Source organism: Papilio xuthus, unplaced genomic scaffold, assembly GCF_000836235.2.
Source record: "Papilio xuthus unplaced genomic scaffold, Pxut_1.1 DF826961.1, whole genome shotgun sequence".
NCBI classification, from domain to species: Eukaryota; Metazoa; Arthropoda; class Insecta; order Lepidoptera; family Papilionidae; genus Papilio; species Papilio xuthus.
The window spans coordinates 2,689,012-2,708,020 of record NW_013531688.1 but is presented as its reverse complement, the minus strand read 5'-3'; the positions used below and the strand labels follow the sequence as shown (position 1 = coordinate 2,708,020).

General features: G+C 32.5%; 3 protein-coding genes across 3 annotated transcripts; all 3 read right to left on the bottom strand.

Annotated features, from left to right (window-relative positions):
* Nucleotides 1-428: 428 nt before the first annotated feature.
* Nucleotides 429-13,042, bottom strand: LOC106120178 (uncharacterized). The gene is made up of 13 exons (XM_013315425.1): nt 12,534-13,042; nt 12,185-12,331; nt 11,618-11,846; nt 10,924-11,497; nt 10,653-10,824; nt 10,256-10,423; nt 8,898-9,099; nt 8,270-8,454; nt 7,954-8,088; nt 7,642-7,738; nt 3,656-3,827; nt 3,036-3,215; nt 429-1,979 (listed from the first exon to the last, which is right to left on the bottom strand). Exons 1-13 carry the CDS (start codon nt 12,894-12,896, stop codon nt 1,961-1,963), a joined length of 2,643 nt encoding a protein of 880 aa, XP_013170879.1. The 5' UTR covers nt 12,897-13,042; the 3' UTR covers nt 429-1,960.
* Nucleotides 4,791-7,447, bottom strand: LOC106120180 (uncharacterized). Its single transcript, XM_013315426.1, has 2 exons — nt 6,384-7,447; nt 4,791-6,313 (listed from the first exon to the last, which is right to left on the bottom strand). Exons 1-2 carry the CDS (start codon nt 6,534-6,536, stop codon nt 4,832-4,834), a joined length of 1,635 nt encoding a protein of 544 aa, XP_013170880.1. The 5' UTR covers nt 6,537-7,447; the 3' UTR covers nt 4,791-4,831.
* A 166-nt stretch (nt 13,043-13,208) lies between the features above and the next one.
* On the bottom strand, nt 13,209-16,102 carry LOC106120177 (vitellogenic carboxypeptidase-like). Its single transcript, XM_013315424.1, has 8 exons — nt 16,076-16,102; nt 15,427-15,752; nt 14,865-14,980; nt 14,523-14,690; nt 14,120-14,287; nt 13,703-13,964; nt 13,480-13,611; nt 13,209-13,409 (listed from the first exon to the last, which is right to left on the bottom strand). Exons 2-6 carry the CDS (start codon nt 15,485-15,487, stop codon nt 13,938-13,940), a joined length of 540 nt encoding a protein of 179 aa, XP_013170878.1. The 5' UTR covers nt 15,488-15,752; nt 16,076-16,102; the 3' UTR covers nt 13,209-13,409; nt 13,480-13,611; nt 13,703-13,937.
* Between the last annotated feature and the right edge of the window lie 2,907 nt (nt 16,103-19,009).

Below are 19,009 nucleotides of genomic sequence, written 5' to 3'. Positions count from 1 at the left end.
AAAGTGCAAATAAATACATTTATTCAATACACAATGTCAGAGTAATAAGCTTGCAATAAGGGAAATTAATTATATTATCAGCCTATACTTAAAACAATCTTTGGACGATTCATCTCGAACTGGTAAGGGCTTTCTTGTTTCTTCTTAGAACCTATTTTCACTTGGCGGCTAACTAGACGCTCTTTGAGTCGTGCGGCTAGTTGCTAAGTGGAAATAGATACTAAATGTCCTCCTATTCCCTCTAATTGTGAATTTGTGTATACAAATATTCAGATTTTTATTTTTAGAACACAAATTCATTGCATTATTTTAATATACATTATGTTTTAAGCAACAATTAAAGATTTAAATTAAGCAATAGCTTGTATTACTAACCGTTGGTTTCTGAGGCCAAAATGTTTGACAAAACAGGGATGATAATATATTTTAGGTCTCAGAAACCCATGGTAAGACAGGCAACCTGCATTATTTTTATAAGCTAATGACTATTAATTAATACATTTCTCATATTCAATTAAGCGACTGGAATTAATACGTTATTTAATATAATTGTTAAGAAATTGAAAATATTTTATAACGCAAAATTTATATTAAAAATATATAATATGGTGTTTCTTAACACATTTAATTACTAAAGCTTATTCAAGCAATATCACGTTTACTATACTTAGTTTAATTTCACTGAGTAAAATTTCATTTGGTATTTAATTGAATTTATTAATTAAATGATAAATTGACTAATGTTCCATTTATAATATAAATGTTCGAAACATTTACACACATATTTATACATGTTTCAAACGTTTATAAATTGATATTTTCTATTTAGTTTTAATCTTTTGTGGTCTAAATAGTTATTGACAATTCCAGGGATTTAATCTCCCATCAAATTTTAACATTAAATTGCCCTCACCTTCATATTTACGTATGCTAAATCAATATTTAAAGCACCATTTTTAACATCACATGAGCTTTAATTTTTTTAATTAGATTTTTTGTTAGAGAGCCTTAAACATTTTAAATGACATTGAAAGGAAGACAAAAGTAGCTAAAAGCCATATAGACACAATTTAAATTTCACTATTCTACTAGTAAGTTTTAAAATTAGAAGCAGCCTAGTGCAGGATACATAAGAAGCGTGAATAAAATTACTAAATAAAACACCATAATCATCATTCTGTCCTTGTCCCAATCATGTAGTCAGCACTATAAAAATTGGATAAAACAATAGCTTGCAATTACGAAATAAAAATTTCTTTATATTACTTTTGCTAGAAAAAAATAAGATTTGCAAATCTGAAATTTCGATAATAAGGGAAAATTTTCTTCTCTTCTATATACTTTTTCTCGTTGAATTCACTTAAACCTACAATTGACCTTATTTGTTGTTTCCAGATTACAAAATATCAATATTCCTTAACTTTGCAAACAATCAGAGATCGCACTGACCTTGTTTCTTAAAATTTTAATACAATAAGAGTAATGCCGAATTAAAAAAAATAATATCAAAATGTAATTTAGACAATATTTTCCATCATACCACAAATTGTAAAATTAAACTTATACAAAATATATATTATTTCATTGACAATAGAAATATTTATAAAGCGACATCTAAATATTCGATTTGCATTATAATAATGTACTAAATTATCTACTTTAGTTCGTTAGTTTGACGTTTTCGCCTTTATTATTTTGCGTCAAATGTATTTGGCATCAATTTAATTATAATTTGACGTTAAAGAAATTATAATTTGCCGGCAAAGAAATTATAATTTAACGTCAAATTATTTAGCGACATTGAAATTATAATATTACGTCAATGAAGTTATTTAAAGCTGTACAAAAGCTGGCTTGTCTAGAAAATCGTCGATAGAACATGCGTTGTGAAAAAGAGCGCGTACATCTGCATACATCTAGATCTGTTCATTCTTTCATGTTAGTTTTCCATGCAACATGATCATAGATAAGCACCGTATCTGTAAGAGAATATTACTTATGTAAATAAATATTAAATATTATTGATATAAATATTATAATATAAAATGTTACTTTATTATTTATTTAAGCATGCTGAATAAATGTATATACACAAATATTACAAAGCACTTTTATATAGGGTAATGTTTTATAATATATATTTTATAGGTATAAATGTATGAATAAATAGCTTTTTATTTAATAAGTACTACTGAAACTTTTTTAGAGTTACTTTAGCATACACACAAAAAATTGGGTTTATGAGATCATAATCCCATATAAAACATATTGTTGTCACTGTTTTCTTAAAGATAATGACAGAGATGACGACATGTTTATACAGTGATTATTGTCTCAAAAACCGATGGTAAATAACTTTTTTGTGATATAAAATTTTAAGTTAATCTATTTTTTATTCTATTTACAACATTATGACATTAAAAGCAACATTGAAAACATAGCAAGTTCATGCATATAGCACAAACGTATGCAAAACATTTTGTGCATATACAAACATATCTTACCTTTCATATTTATATATTTCGTGTAAAAAAAGTGGTTTATAAAAAGTAAGAGACAATTAGTTTGGTTAGTACAAAATACACACCTTAAGTTAAGAGCATCCCAATAATGACCTAAATAAACAAAACATCAATAAATTGCTACATTATATGATAACTATTATTTACGATTTCAACATTGTTATTTATTATTAAAATAACATATTAACGAAAGATAACACACAATTATATCTTTAATATATTATTAATATTAGTTAAATAACAATAAAAAACCATTTTTATTTTCACAAAAACCAAACCAGGAAAATATGAAATAAATATACTCAAAAATGCTTTAAAAAACACACACATTTTTTTCTTCAATGAAAAAACCTTTAGCTTACGTCTAAATAAATCTTTAATATTATTTTTATTTATTATCACCAATACAAAAGCTAAAGCAATAATTTTAAAATACTACAATCATTAATCGTCAATTTGCATAATAATGATTCATGATAATTATAATGATTCAAAGTAGCTTCATTATTTTACCTGACTCTTGAATGCAACGCTGCGGTTTCTTCTGAAGGTGTATCTCTTAAGAATGTAGAAGACAGGTTGAGGATGACCATAAGACAACAAAGGAGTAGAGGTCCGAGGATCGCTCCCTCGGGACCCAAGTAGAATATCCCTCCGGCTATTGCCAGACCGGTCACGTATGGGTGACCGCCACTGAAATCATCAATGGTTAAACTTACTAATATTAGAAGGCGAGTGTTTGTATGTATATATAGATGGATGGAAGTTTGAAATTTGGCAGAGATGTAAAGTATAGTTTGGAAGGACACGAAGACTACCAATTATTTTTTTTAATTCCGCGCGTATGGAGTTGCGAGCGACGTCTATGATACTATATCTAAAAGCTAGGATAAAATCGTTTGGTCCATATCAGAACTCGTGTGAGGTTTTTGATCTCCCTCCCTTTAATCTCTTCATAGATGGTATCACTAATGAAAGTGGGATTTGCTTTTCTTATTCGAATTAGGAGGTTTTGTGACGATGGCATGGGATTGTTGGGTTTTGTTAAAGATAGCCGGAGGTTTTTTACTTCTTTTTTTGGTGACATATTAACCATATCTATCTCATTTATGTAGGGAAGGTATAATACTTACTCTTTAATCTCGGCGTAAACAGCGGCGTCTAGGAAAGCGATAGGCGCCGCCTGTACTATGGGCAGGAGCAACGCCGCCATCGGCCTACCCTGCAGCCAAACGTCCAGGGCAGCGGGGATTCCCGCTAAATACGGCCCAAGGAAAGGAGCAGCCCCGAGAATCGCGGCTAGAACTGTAACGTACGTCACTTACGTTATGAAATAAAGCTTCATAAGCAATAGCCAAATAGTCGATGGCACCTTTTCAAGTGTTTGGAAAGAAAACGAATTGAAACCATATGTCATTCTTGAAAATTGGTTAAGATGTTAAATCTACAGGAAGTTATACTGAACTAGGTGTTCTTACATCTTACTAATATTATAAATGCGAATGTTTAGATGGATGGATGGAAGTTTCGTGGTATCTCCGAAACGGCTCAATGGATCTAGCTGAAATTAGACATAGATGTAGAACATAGTCTGTAAGAACACATAGGCTACTTATTTTTTTCAAATCTGCGCAGACGGAGTCGTGGGCTACAGGTAGTACATTATACTTATAGAGAAAAGTATTAACTGCCAGTCAATCGGGTTTAAATAATCAAAAATACATATTAAATATAATGAGTAATTTATATGTACGTTGTATATAGTGAGGGAAAGCAAAATTAAAATTAATAGTGACACGCAAAATGACGAGGCTAACAAACAGCGATAATCTAAAGAGCGGGGTCATAGGTGTTTGTGTTATGTTTATGTTTTCAAAGATACATGAACAACTACTTGTATCTCTCGGTTTTTACACGAGTAGATAATGAGATATAGTAAACGCAGTACTATATAAACATCTTACTTTTTACTAATATTAAAAATGCGAATGTTTACATGGATTGATGTTAGAAGGTATCACCAGAACGGCTTAACGGATGTGAATTATGACATAGACGTAGAACATAGTCTGGAAGAACATATAGGCCACTAATTAAGTTTATTTATTCGACGGACGGAGTCGCGGGCGACAGCTGGTATGCAATAAAGAGTAAATCTTCATTTAAAGATAATTTGTAATCTGTTGTATCTTATCCCGCTAACAATATTTAACACACACCTTGATTTTCAAATGAAAATAATGGGAGGGTAGGTTACAAATATCCAAATAAACAGATAACAAATTTATTCGTAAACAATACAAAAAAAATCATGTTTTCTTTTTCTTATTATCTAATTGTTTTGGCGGCCGCAACTGAGCGTAAACATATTTATAAAACTCTAAAGCTTTCTGTTTATTGTAGGCGACTGTGTTCCTACAATGAACCCCAGTACAATGGCTTACATATTCATCTTTTGCTTGAGGTTTCTGAGCTTCCGGTTTGTTATAACTAGTTTTTGTGCTCCTTAATGTTTCAACAAAATCTCTTGATGAATCAAATACAACTTTGATTGTCGTTCTATTCGTCATATTAAGATGACTGTCTTTTAAAAGATTATCTTTATCTATGGCTGTCATGGCTGCACTCGCGTCACCTTTAGGCGCGTTAGCTTGTCTGATTAAATAAAAAGTCGGTGCCGGTTCCGTTACATCTTCATCTGTTGTTATGTCATAATTAGTTGTATGTCTATCGTTATATAATAAACACATAACTTGAGCGTCTAGATTTATTTGACACATTGCACTTTCCAATAATAATTTTATAACTTCGACAGGCAATGAACAAGGAGCAGATATACAAGTATTAGAGTTTGTTACATTCAAAACAATACCGTGCAATTCGTTTCTTGTTGTCGAAGCTAAGTATGCAACATTTCGACATTTACAATCTAATTTATTATCTTGATATATAACTGTTGATCCAGTAGTTTTACAGCTTTGGTAATCGAAATTTAAAGCGTAAGGTTCAACATTTTCAATTCTATTTCTAATAAATTTAAAATGTTTTCTGTTCACCCGTCTTCTCAAGCATTTAACATTTGCCAAAGCGTTAGTTTTAAGTACTTTTATATAATTATCCGTAAAATCTGTCTTAACTGCGTTAAACATCAGTCCATTAGCTCGTATCTCCTTGATATTATTTTTATTAACGTTTAATATTTCTGAAGTTATATTAATACTATTTGCAACAATATCGTTGAAAATATTATTAGATATTATTGTATTTCTACTTTGTATTGTTATTCCTTTCGATTCTAAATTTTCAATGGTACAATTGTTCATTATAAAAGCCATATTATCAACGCCGATAATTTCTATCGCTTGTGTTTGAATATTTGTAATTGTTACATTATCAAATTCAACACTCCTCGCTCCGCTAACATTATAAATGGCTTTACTATTTATAGACAATATTTTACTATTAGCGACGCGGATTTTCTTCAACGAAGTTGATCCTAAGCATTTTAATTCCAATGCATTGGTGGGCGATTTAAAGAATTTCTTTGGTATATTTATAATTTCTTTTACATTCTCCAAAGTTATATCGGAAGGAGTTTGTACTGCGGAATTCGATGTTAACGTTGCAAATTCAAGGCGATCACAATTTTTTATTTTAAAAGACTGTAACTTCGAAGGTCTTTGTAAAATAGGGCAATCGATTATTATTTTTAAGTCTTTACAATTCTGTATCGTCAGTTCGTTCGTTCTTGTATTATCAGTATAAAAATCTTTTAAATGTATAATAAATTCCTAAAACAAGAAAATTTAATGTAATTTAACGTATAAAATTATTCAGAACATTCTATACAGTAATACTTACGTTAGCTCTAACGCCGGCACAATTATAAACAATATCACTTTGTATATTATTAGCACAGATCCACTCAGATTGTTGGCAACTGGTAAAATTAATTCTCACCGCAAACGTTAAATCAATTAGTACGACTAATACTAGAAATTCTTTGTAAACCATTGTCACATGAACGATATAATGACATTTTTCTCTTAAGATGTGAATGTGTTTTGTCGGACTGCGCACGAGTAGAGTAATAAAAATGTCACACGGTCTCGTATCATCCGGAGATAATACTTTACTAAAATATCCCACTACAAACGCGACGAGTTAAATTTATCATTTCGCAACTAGAAATGTTAAGTTCAACGTACCAGGATGTTGTTATTCAAATGTTAAAAACAATAACAAATTGTTTAATATTTCAAAATTTACCCATCTTTGTTATGACCAAAAGACAGATTTTGTTGTACTCCTTAAATCTTACGAATGCCCTGATGGATGGTGTTTGTTACTAGGTATCTCCAGTTTACAGATCTCGCTGAAATGTGGCACAGATGTAGAACATAGGTTTCCAACCTATGGGCTACTATTTAAGTTTTTATTTTAATTGCGACCGATTCGACAGTCGACGAGGGCGAGTGCTAGTAATGTTATAAATAGATGCCCTTGATTTCTTCAGCGCAGAATTAAAATGATTTAAAATTAATTACAAAAGTAGACTATTATTATATGGCCTTCATGTATTTTACTTTCCCGACAAACGTCAAAATTAGATTACCCAAATCAAACTGCCTTGAGAACATACAGACAAACAGTTTACAAATTGGATTGTAGTTATCAGCAAAGAAAATATATTATGTTTACGAAATATGACATTTCTTTTCAATATTAATATGTAATAGATAATATAAAATTGGAACAAACAAATTAAACGATTCCATCACAAAGTTTAATGATGAATGTGTGTAAACATGTTTGTGGGGTGCGTGGCGCACGCGTGTTTGAGTCGAAAGGATTGTTCTTATACGCTTCAAAAGGATTGTCAGATTTATATTATTAAATACTAGCTGTCCTACGCGAATCCGTCCGCGCGGTATTAATAAAAACATAATTAGTAGGCCTATGTGTTCTTCCATACTATGTTCTATATGTATGCCAAATTTCATCGAGATCGTTCAGCCGGTATTAAGATACCTTTAACAAACATCCATCCAAACATTTGCATTTATAATATTAGTATGATTTTGTACTATATCATGACACATAAAATATAACAACTCACCGGATGGCAGATAGACGACCTTGGCTCCGAATAAGTTATGTACCAGCCACGTCCACAGACCGTAGAATAACGCCATCTTAAACGACGCCCTAAACACCTGAGGGAAATTTAATTCAATAAAAACCAGACTAATAGACTACAAAAAAGTTTTTTTTAAATACTAAATTTTATGGAAACTCCATACATATGTACTAGCCAATATAATTTTGGAACGTTGTATGTTTTGGTCTTTAGTGGAAAATACAGTCTGCAAGGGACTTTGCATAGTCGTGCGATGTTCCGAGCCGCAAAGATATTTGAAAATATTAATACCTGATTGATGGCGACGGAGAGCGCAATGCCGAGACGCGGGCCGAAGCCGGCCTGCAGCCGCGTCAGCACCTCCACCGGCTTGTACAGAGCGTTGCTAGATGCCAGTAGGTAGAACAGCGTTGTGAAGAACACCACCTTGGCCACACAACGTTGCTTGTCACTTGACATTTCATGAGAAGGAAAGGGACAAACAGAGAGAGAGAGAGAAAGAGAGAACCAGGGAGAGATAGAGTGAGAGAGATGTAGAGGGAGCGTTTTCATTTAACGTTACAATCTCAACACGTATTCAATGTCATCTAACTGCTTGTATACTCACCAAGTTAATAAACATATTAATGATGGCTCCGCCGCCGCAGAGAAGGAGCGAGGTGGCCGCGCCCAGCGAGCCCGCCAGCAGTGACACATTGCTGGCGAGCGGCGCCCATACACTGGCCGCGATCTCACGCAACGTGCCCACGTTAGCCGACACCCATGACACTATGCCAGAGTAGTCGAATAGACCTATATTATAGAGTAACTTGCTGTCAACCTGGGACTCGTCGTCAATTCTGTTACCCCACCGAAGGGTACGAAAGCCTACCCTTACTTAGGAAGGCTACCCTTACCAGGCCACTTAGTTAACCACTGTCGACTAGTGCTGATTTCTTGACTTCACATACATCTTCACCGTAAAAAAGTTGAAAATTAAATGTACATATGAAATAAAAAAAACAGTGGAATTTTTCTTTTTTTTATATCTAGCTTAGCCCAAGGTCATCTGCGCTGCACAGTTGCCATTCCCCCCCCCGCATTTTGGTACGAAAGCTGCCATTACAACTGAAAACGTTAATACAAGTTGGGGTTTGAACTCCGACCTGTGGATTACAAATCCGTTGCTTAACCACTGAGCAACCAACGATCTAAAGACAAAAGGATAAAGTTCAAATACGTTGTTTTACACTAACCTGGTGCTTGCGTGACATTACTAAGGAAGTTATCCCAGGAGTCCTGCACAGCGGAGCCGTCGACTTGTGGGCCGACATTACCGCCATTGCCAGCAAAGTGCAGCGACACCCAGCTCTGGTACACGCGGTCCCATAGCTCCAGGATCTGAGTTTCCACACGGCCTACCTTGTCCGGGTCACCTTCCTTCAGGATATTCCTCACCTATTGATAGACATTACAATGTTGTCATTCATCATTTTGATCTAATGCCGAAATTTTACATAATTAACACAAAAACGTCAATTTCAAGGTTCATAGAGCGACCATTGCCACCTTTTTCAGTTATTTTGTGAGACTTACGACATTTATTGTAAAATAAATATAGCAAGTCATATACCTATAAAAAAATTTATTGACCAGGAATATTTTGGATTTTATGTGTTTTAGCCAAGCCTATATAAGGTTATCGCAGTACAGTTTTAGTAGTGTCAATGTCATTGACCTGTTAAAAATACAAAATTTAAGCGGTGAAAAACTATATTTCACTCTTGCCTAGCTTTATCTAACGGATAGCTTTAAAAACGTTAGAACTATAATTAATTAGGTTTCAAAAATTACTTTGTGAGCTAAATTCAAAGTGAAATAATTGTACAAACAAAACTTTAACCTTATCCAAAATGTTTGATTGTTGAAATATCTGAAATATATTGCAATTTGAAAATAAAAAGGTTAAATTCAAATACACATTGTATAGAATCAACTTTTCTAAGACTATTATATACTAGCTGTCGCGCGCAACTCCGTCTGCGCTGGATTAAAAATTAACTTAGTAGTAGCTTATTCATTCTTCTAGACTATATTCTATATTTATTCAAAGTTTCAGCGATATATATGCAGCCGTTCTGGACATACCTTCTAACAAACATCCATCCAAGTATCTCCATTTAATTAGTAAGAAATTAAATTAAATGAGTAAAATTGACAAAGATACAGAAAATATTTTAACAAATCCTTCCGACATAAAAGTGCATTTTTACTTACTACGGAGTAAAACAATAACTATTAATTCAATAGATGAAATATCTAGATAAACTTACGTATTTTCTAATCTAGATGATTGGCGTCCATTCGTAAGCGTACAAAAAAAAAATAAGATAGGAAAAAATTAACATTGCTTCTATCTCTACCAAAAACTCTCTATCAAATATGTATCTACATTAGAAATTCATCATAAAAATGCTAAAAATAAAATACTAATTTAATCTTTTAAAACCTTTAAACTACTACCAGAAGGAAGATATTAAGAATCAGCAATATTTTTTTTTATTTCCTTGAATCTATAAATGCAATTGATATAAAAAATAAAAATAAAACTTACAGCAGTTGATATTCCTTCTCTTCCGTACGTATATGCATCATCGATGAGGGAGTCCAGTTTTTCATCCCAACCATCGGGTAAATATTTCTGTAGTGGGCTGTGCTGAACAAAAGTACTGTTCAAGAGACTTCCACTCAGTTGTACAACTACAATCGCTTCCGAATATATCTAAAATAAATATTAAAATATGTATTCCAAATATATAACATAACATTTTAAAATTATTTTCTTAAAAATAAGTGAGTTAGCAAAGAAATAAAAGGAGCATTTATTAACTTGCCACATAACATTTCATTTAAAAAAAGAGGAAGAAACATAAAGCTAGAGAGAGAGAGAAAGAGAGCGAAAGAGAGCGAAGGTATATTTTCCAGTTCAATTGAAGAAAACATTAACTAACCTGAATGCAGACGAAAACTACAGCAACAGTGACAAAGAAAATAAGGCCAACAATGACAATGCACGAGGAGACGGTGTCGACAGAACTATAGGCCATCTCTGTCACACTGCGGTTGCAGATAGATAGCATCTTGCCTACTCCACGGACATGAGCAGGTAGTAATGCAGATTGCCTGTAAAAAAAACACCCAAAAATTATGCTCCAGCTTTTTGGGGTGGGATGTATCGGTAATGAAAACTCTTTCAATATTTATATGAACTTTGATAATTACCTGTCTCCCCACCAGTTCTTGATTTTAGACATAACATTGTTATAATAGTTTTCAAAGAAGAGCCAAACACCAAAGAAGTTGAGCATCCATTTTATGAAATGTATTGCTAAGAAAAACAGCATCACCGGTAACAACCAGATATGTTTCCAAACAAGCATACAGAAACATCCAAAGAATAAAAGCTTGAAATATATAGCTGACTCATCATCGTTATTAAAACTGTTCCTCATATAATTTTCATCAAGAGACCGTTGTTTAAACGATGCTAAGATTCGATTTTCGATTGATGGTTTTGTTTTAACATTTGGTAATGGTAAAGCAGATAGAGTTCTTGTTTTAAATAAGATCTTAGCATGTTTCGGAGAACTCTGTGTAGAATCGTTTCCAGTCCAGCTGCCGCGTTTTGGACCTGGTTCCGGAGTGATTGGACTTTCTTTATCAGGTGTCGATTCTTTATCGCTAGGTTCTTCTGGAATACTTTCCGTTATATCAGATTTTACATTTTCTTCTTTAGCATCAGTGTGGCCATTCATAATAACTTTATTCAATGCTAGAAGGATAGAGGCCTCAGGGTCTGTAAAAGAGTTCATAAAGTAATTATAACTCTGACAGCCACAATAGAGTTTTAAATATAATATTGAATTGATAGTGACATGTAGAGCAAATCCAAAAATATATAAAGTAATTATCTCACCTTTTGTTAATAATACTTTATGAACATGTAACACTTCAAGTACAAAACCCGTGACTCCAATAATTTGAAGCAGAACAAACATATAAACTTGGTATGAGCCACACAAGCTTGCTATATAACTGGTTACAACAAGCCAAAGAAGATATGATGTGGCTTTAAATATTCCAGACCTTTCAGGTGACCATAATGTGTACACACTTATAATATAAGCTAATGCAAATGTTAAAGTCTGTAAAAAAGATCAGAGAACACAAAATTTAGTAGAGGTTTAATAGTAAAAGTGGAGTATCAATTTAATTGACGGTAAAATTTCCATCTTACACCATGTTAAAGTACATTTTACTGTTAAAATGAAAATATCTCTGACCAATTGGAGGAAGAGAAAGGCTTATAATACAAATATAGATAAACATTGTTGCAACCCTTGTAAGGTCTTACTAAGGAATTCAAACCTATGTTAAATAAACAGTGAACTTAGACAGTAATTATGGGCAAGAACTATAAAGTAATTGGGGCAATAAATTATTATAAAAGACAAATAAATAAGTTATTGAAAAATGTACTTACTGTGTAGGAGGTGCATAACTGGATAAGTAATGTTGTTGACACTCCAATGAAGCTTGTAATTTGCCAGAAAATGCAGCATAAGCTCCGAGGAATTGAATTGTACAGCCATGGAAATATAAATATAGCAGACAACAATCCAATAATAGTCTGAAAGTAAAGTAGAATGACAGTATTAAGATTTGGTACTTAATTACTTTTTTTTCAACAACCCACTCTAGCTAATTTTATTTTTAAAGAATTGTGTAGGCTAAGTTCATGAACCAATTATGTTAACTAAAGAACAATGAGACTGTTTTGAATAATGTTTGAAAAGTTATATTTTAGAATTAAAATATATGAGATAACTTACTTTGTAGTGTTCCTTAAACTGATTTCCAACAGTTTCTGAGGCAAAGTTAATTACATTTGCGGGTATTACCATCAAACCAAATACAACTGAGGTGTTGGATTTTTCTAAATCTTCGAACCATGACTTTATCTGTTTCGATATTTTGTATTTGTAAGGATGAAGAATCGATCCAACTAGTAAGGCCCATAATAAAGGTTTAAAGAAAGGTTCTAATATCAGGAATAACACATAAACTGCCACACAGCAAATTGTTAAAATAAAGAAGGCGAAAGCGTTATAAAATCCATGTTTCATGGGCTTTTCATTGCCTTTAGAAAAACCACCGATTATATTAAATATGTTCTCAAAAGGAGACTGCTGCATTTCTGTGCAATCAATGTGAAGAAATCACCGAATAATTACATCTGTTAATATCTTGTTACAGGGTGTGTAGATCAGAATTGTTGTTTAATGAGATCATAGCTTTTTAATCTTTTCGGCATAATTTGACATTTACCAAAAGTTCTGCCAAATGTTAATGTCTTTTTGAAGAACAGACATTGACATCTGACATAATATTACGTTTAGGAAAGACGTTTTTCAGAAAATTCAAAATCTAAAAATGTGAAAATAATTTTTATTTAGATGATTCTTATATTATATTTAAAAAAAACTTTTCATTATTTTTAGGTTTACTTTATAATTAAAAGATCAGACTTCTGCGAAAATACAAAGATACTAGGAATGTACCTATACAGTAGGTAACATTAATTGTTAGTATTTTTTTCTATAAAGAAATCTATAACGTGTTTTGCTACTATCGGATTGTCTGCAGGAACATGTTGCCCTGCACCCCGAACCATTATTTCCATGAAATTGCCCGCCATCTTGATATACCTGGGAACGTCATATTACTATTGTAATATTTTTACTGATTAGATTTATGATGTGGTGTTCCAAATCTTACCCGTTAACGGTGTGGTCCCGACCAAAAATCGGTTCCCTGCTTGCTTTGAGATATGCTTCACGGCCAGACCATTCAAGGTTTCTATATGACTTCACCAACAAAGCGTATGCCATAAGCATGTCCAGTTGTCCGCTAAAAAAGAATATCACCCAATTATTATAATAGTATGAAATTGAAAACCTAAGTGAAGTCTTATTATGAATTATGTTAAGTTATTCGTCACCTGTAACATAGGACTCCGTAGTGTTCTATCAGTTCCTCTAACCATGGTTTTACTGATAGATAAATTTCTTCATACAATTTACTCTGAGAGCTGTAATTGATGAAATCGAATCCTATATCGCCCACGTGTAATACCTTTTTGACTTTATCTTGGTTGAGAAATTTAATAAGTTCTTGTTCCCAGTGTTCTGTATCGTCTTTTAAATAGTTTAGATCGTCGAATGGCGCGAATATTTTTAGCATATTGTACGCCATTTTGCCTTCTGAAAAGAAAGCCAAAATTACACTTTTATTTACCATGTTTTATGTTTGAATTCATAACACAAACGTTTACGGTTTAGAAACGGTTTAGATAAATATGGGCAACATAATATCATCCATGTATTTACCGATCGCTTATATTTAAAGTTTTATTTACCCCAGCATAGTCGTATAAATTATGTTGGTCCCAGTACATCCTGGCCATGTCCTCCACTTCTCTTATCTTTGCGGCTTGATGGTAATCGACGAGACCAAGCTGTAAAGCCCATTTAGAGTACTGGAGCAAATTAGGTGGATCGATCCAGCCGTCACCAATTATCAAACCCTTAGAAACAATAAAAATAATCCTTACATCTTGTGTGTTGGACGAAATAAATGTCAAAGTAAACAAAAACAATTAACAAAATAAGGTAATTTCATGGTCAAGGACCGTCCAATAATTTTATGCTTAATTGATTTGAGGAAATATTCTTGTTCTTACAACTTGTTTATTACAAGTCATTTACTTCTCACTGCAATATGAACTATCCTTGTATTATTGGTAATAAGTCAACGAATACCTTTAAATTAATAGTGGACGAGAACATTTCATCATGATGTATATAGTGAGCCATGCCTACAACATATTTCCCGCCATATTCTTCCCCGGCAATAAACAGTGGTGCTTCTTTTAGTTCTGGAAATACTTGGACGAATTGCTTCATGAACATCATGAGACTTTGGCCGATCTAATAAAGTAAAAATTTGTGGAAATTAAAAGTCTTACTTGCTTTTACTAAGTGAATTTGATCGCATAAATATTATATTTTTTTTATGAATTCGCCAACACGACCATACGGGTGGCTCGCAGTGGCGGCAAGGTGTTACCCGTGTGGCAAAATTAAATTCGTAAATTTGCTTACCTCATGTTCATTATGAGGGTATCGTTTTCGTCGTGAGAAACTAAAGCCGGAACCGGCGGGGTTATCAATAAACAGCAGTGAGTAATCACTAGCCCAAGTTACTGGCATCATTCCAACTGCAAATATTCTTAGTAAATATTACTATGAATCAACGTCTATTAACACTTTACAATATACTTCGAAACAAAAATAACATTTTTGAAGTGTATTTGGAAAATTCTATTTTATAGTTAAATTCGTACCAACCAAGACTAGGACAGCGTGGACAGCTTAATCACCTCTGACTTAGGGTAGGTACCGACTCCCTTAGTGTGGACCATGGGTAGTTTTATAGTATAATAACATTTTATAAAGTATATTTTTACAATTTTTTTTAAATTTTATAGTCTATTTTCTCTATGCTTTCTTAAATGAACTAGATAGTACCTATCGTGGATTACAGGGCAACTTGTTACATAGTGTTCTAAAAAAGTTGTGTTTTAAACACTTTGGTAGCATTTAATGTAGAAGATTTTTACTTCTAGTTATGTGTTTTTAATTAAATCGTAATAACTAAATTTACCTTTGCCGTTATTAATCGTTAAAGGTCCAATCTCTCTGAATAGTCCATAGAGAGATGACATCCCTGGACCACCTTGCAACCACACTATCCACGGCGTTTGTTCCGATATTTGTCTCTTGTTAGGAAAGTACCAGAAAAATAGATTCCAATCTTCAGTTTTGTTTACATTTAAAAAGCCGGAATAGCTTTTAATATTTTTATATACAGTGGGATCATTTTTTGATAAACTTCTAGCTTTCTCCACTTCACCATTTTCAATATACGATGTCAGAATAAGAGGATTTTCATGATTTTTATATGTACCACTGCTATCGATACACTTGAAGCTGTTTTGAAGAATACGTTAAATTATTATTCATCATGAAATGTTTTTAAAACTTTTATATAAAAGTTGTAGTTTTTTTTAAAATTAAAGTATTATTGCAGTTTATTCCAATTTCTAATTTTACAAGTATTGTAATTTTTTTTAACTATCGTAATATATAAGAGACGTAAACTTATTTATTTGATTATTATTTTTTTAAAGTTTAATCAAGCAGACCTGCCGTTGAATCATTCGATCCTCTTTTGTTTAATTCATGTTATTGACAAGAATCAAAATGATAGAATCAAAGTGATAATTAAAGTATCTTATATTCACAACACTTACGTTAAAATAAAAACCACTATCACTGGAATCATTGTAAGAATTAAAAATACAATATCGTAACTACAAGCCACACGGTTATAAACATAAAATAGCGGGAAAATTACAATTTTGATAGTTAATTAATCATTTCACGCTATTGTTAAATTTACTATGAAATATGTCGATGTAACAGATGCATCTGGCTTTGTTAATTGAACCTTGAAGTGTATGCATTTCGATAAGTTAGCGTCAATTAGCACAACGCGCGGCTGTAGATTTGCTTACAATATACCAATATTATAACAGGAAAAGAACATGACGATAGTAATTGTTAATACAATGTTTATATACCACTGACGGTTGTTACTTTAAACAAATTATATTTGTGCAATTGCACCTACGACTTACAATTTCATATTCCATATCACTGGCTGAATGTTTATTATGATAAAAAATTTAGAAAAAGATTTTTTTAAGTGTCATAAAGGTCACATTTCCTACTACTTTTTGATCTGCAAGGAAAAAAAAAACAAAATAAAATAATCAATACAGATTGCAGGTTGTCTTAAATTATTATTCAAGGCAACCTGCTCTACAACCGGTTAAGTGAACAGTTTCGTTGTATTCAATAATTTAATATTATTTAGTCCATTATTATTAGAGATGATTGAGAGAAGACAAAGAAGATTGAGTCAAAATGGAAAGTAACCTTAAATCTTACCAATATTATAAATGCAAATGTTGAAATGAATGGATGGTTGTTTAAAAGTATCTCCAGAACGGCTGTACGGATCTCGCTAAAGTTTGGCATAGATGTGGAACATAGCCTGGAAGAACACATAAGCTACTAATTAAGTTTTTTTTAAATTACGTGCGGACAGAGTCACTGGCGACAGTTAAATATTTTGTTACAGGAGATCACGATATTATTATTTTGTAAATTTATACTTATAAGTTTAATATAATACAAAATTATGCACTAATTTGCTTAAATAAATAAATATAATTAATTACAATAATTTGTTCTAGAGGTACCTTCTAACAAACATAAAGCCATCCAAACATTCAGATTTATATTACTAAGAAGTAAGATTGGTAAGAAAGATATCAATTTCTATCAGACATTGTTCCAATATATGATCGAATTACATATGCCATATGATATGTATTTAATGAGATATCATAAAATCTATTCGAATTTAATCTAATAAGGAAACTAAACACAACAATTAATCAAAGACTTGTCAATTCAATAAAAAAAAACAGATTAAACAAGAATATCAAGTTTATTAAAAAAACATCACAGGTGAACAGTTGTTAAAATATAGTTGGTGTACTCATATCACAAAATAGTCCTCCATTAGTTCGCTGGGAAGCACATAGAGCCTGCTTTGATGTATCCCACGGGACAAGACCCTGATCTGATACCGAATCTGTTACCAAGTCCATCTTCGTCATCGGGCAAAACTGGCTTGGGATTTGTTGTCATGTCTTTTGCCACCGACGTTGGCGTTTGTCTCGCGGGGTAAGCAACGCACATTTGCATACCGATCAGTAGGAACACGCACAAAGCCAGTTTTAAATACATTTTTTGATATCACGTTTTTGTTTGCAACCAAGTGACACCGGTCGAAGCGAATTAACGACTGTGATTCAGATATTGGAGACTTTATATATATGTGCTTTTAACAGGTATTTTCCTTATGCATCTACTATAGCGTAATATTTTAGTTGATAATGGTTGTATTTTGTTACATGGGATGTTGCTTCATTCTAATATAAATACAAGGAAAATCCAAAATGTAATCAAGTGTTGTAATACTTGATATTATGTTATTAAACGAATATTTTATGTGTCCTTATGGCTTAATTCCAAGATGGATGGATGTTACAAAGTCTGAGAGGCTAAACGTATCATTATCATCAGCTCACTATACGTCCCCACTGAGGGGCTCGGAGACTACCCTAAATACGGGGTGATTAGGCCATAGTCAACCACGCTGGTCCGGGTTGATTGACTTCACACATATCTTTGAATCTCTTCGCAGATATGTGCAGGTTGCATCACGATGTTTTCCTTCACCGTAAGAACGTGGGATAAATGGACATATGTAAATCGAAAATCGAAAAATATACTTTTAGTTGTTAAGTTCTTTTTTAAATCCGCTCGAACGGTGCCGCGGGCAACAGCTAGTATTATATATAGTATGTTTCAGAATATCCATGGCGTATTCTCTGTAGTAATATAAGATATTTACTCTAAATAAAACTACGCTAAGTCTATTTAACAATTCTGAGTACTCTCGTATAATTTAAACGCTAACCGATCGTTATTTTGAATGGCATTTGACAGTGAAAGATGTACATGTCCTCTTCTCAATTCAAAAACAGTTATGATGTGTTATACGTTGTGGTGTGAAGTGAAAACAGGTTATGCTGCTTGTTAAGCTAATCATCAATGTTGTTTATTTAAAAAGCAAGTAAAAAATGACACATAACGGTTTATGAATCGCATGTACTAGTTTTCTTTGTGGTCAAAGAAACCAACGGTGATTAATTTTTCGATCACAAGTTAAAGGAAAATTAGTCAAAACACTGATTGTTCATTTAAATTATATTTCATTTAATAAAAATTACCAACATTTTTACTATAAAATTCAGACAGATTTAGATTTCCAATGATTTTATGTGAGTTGAATTAAAAGGTTTAATTATTATCAATTAAAAAATATGTGATGCAACCTGCACATATCTGAGAAGTAATTCAAAGATATGTGTGAAGTCAAGCAACCCGCATTGGACCAGCGTGGTTGACTATGGCCTAATCACCCTTAACTTAGGGTAGGCTCCGAACCCCCTCGGTGGGGACGTATAGTGAGCTGATGATGATGATGATGAAAAAATATTTTCATGTCTGACATCTTTATTAAGGGTTTTTTTAAGTTAATGTATAGG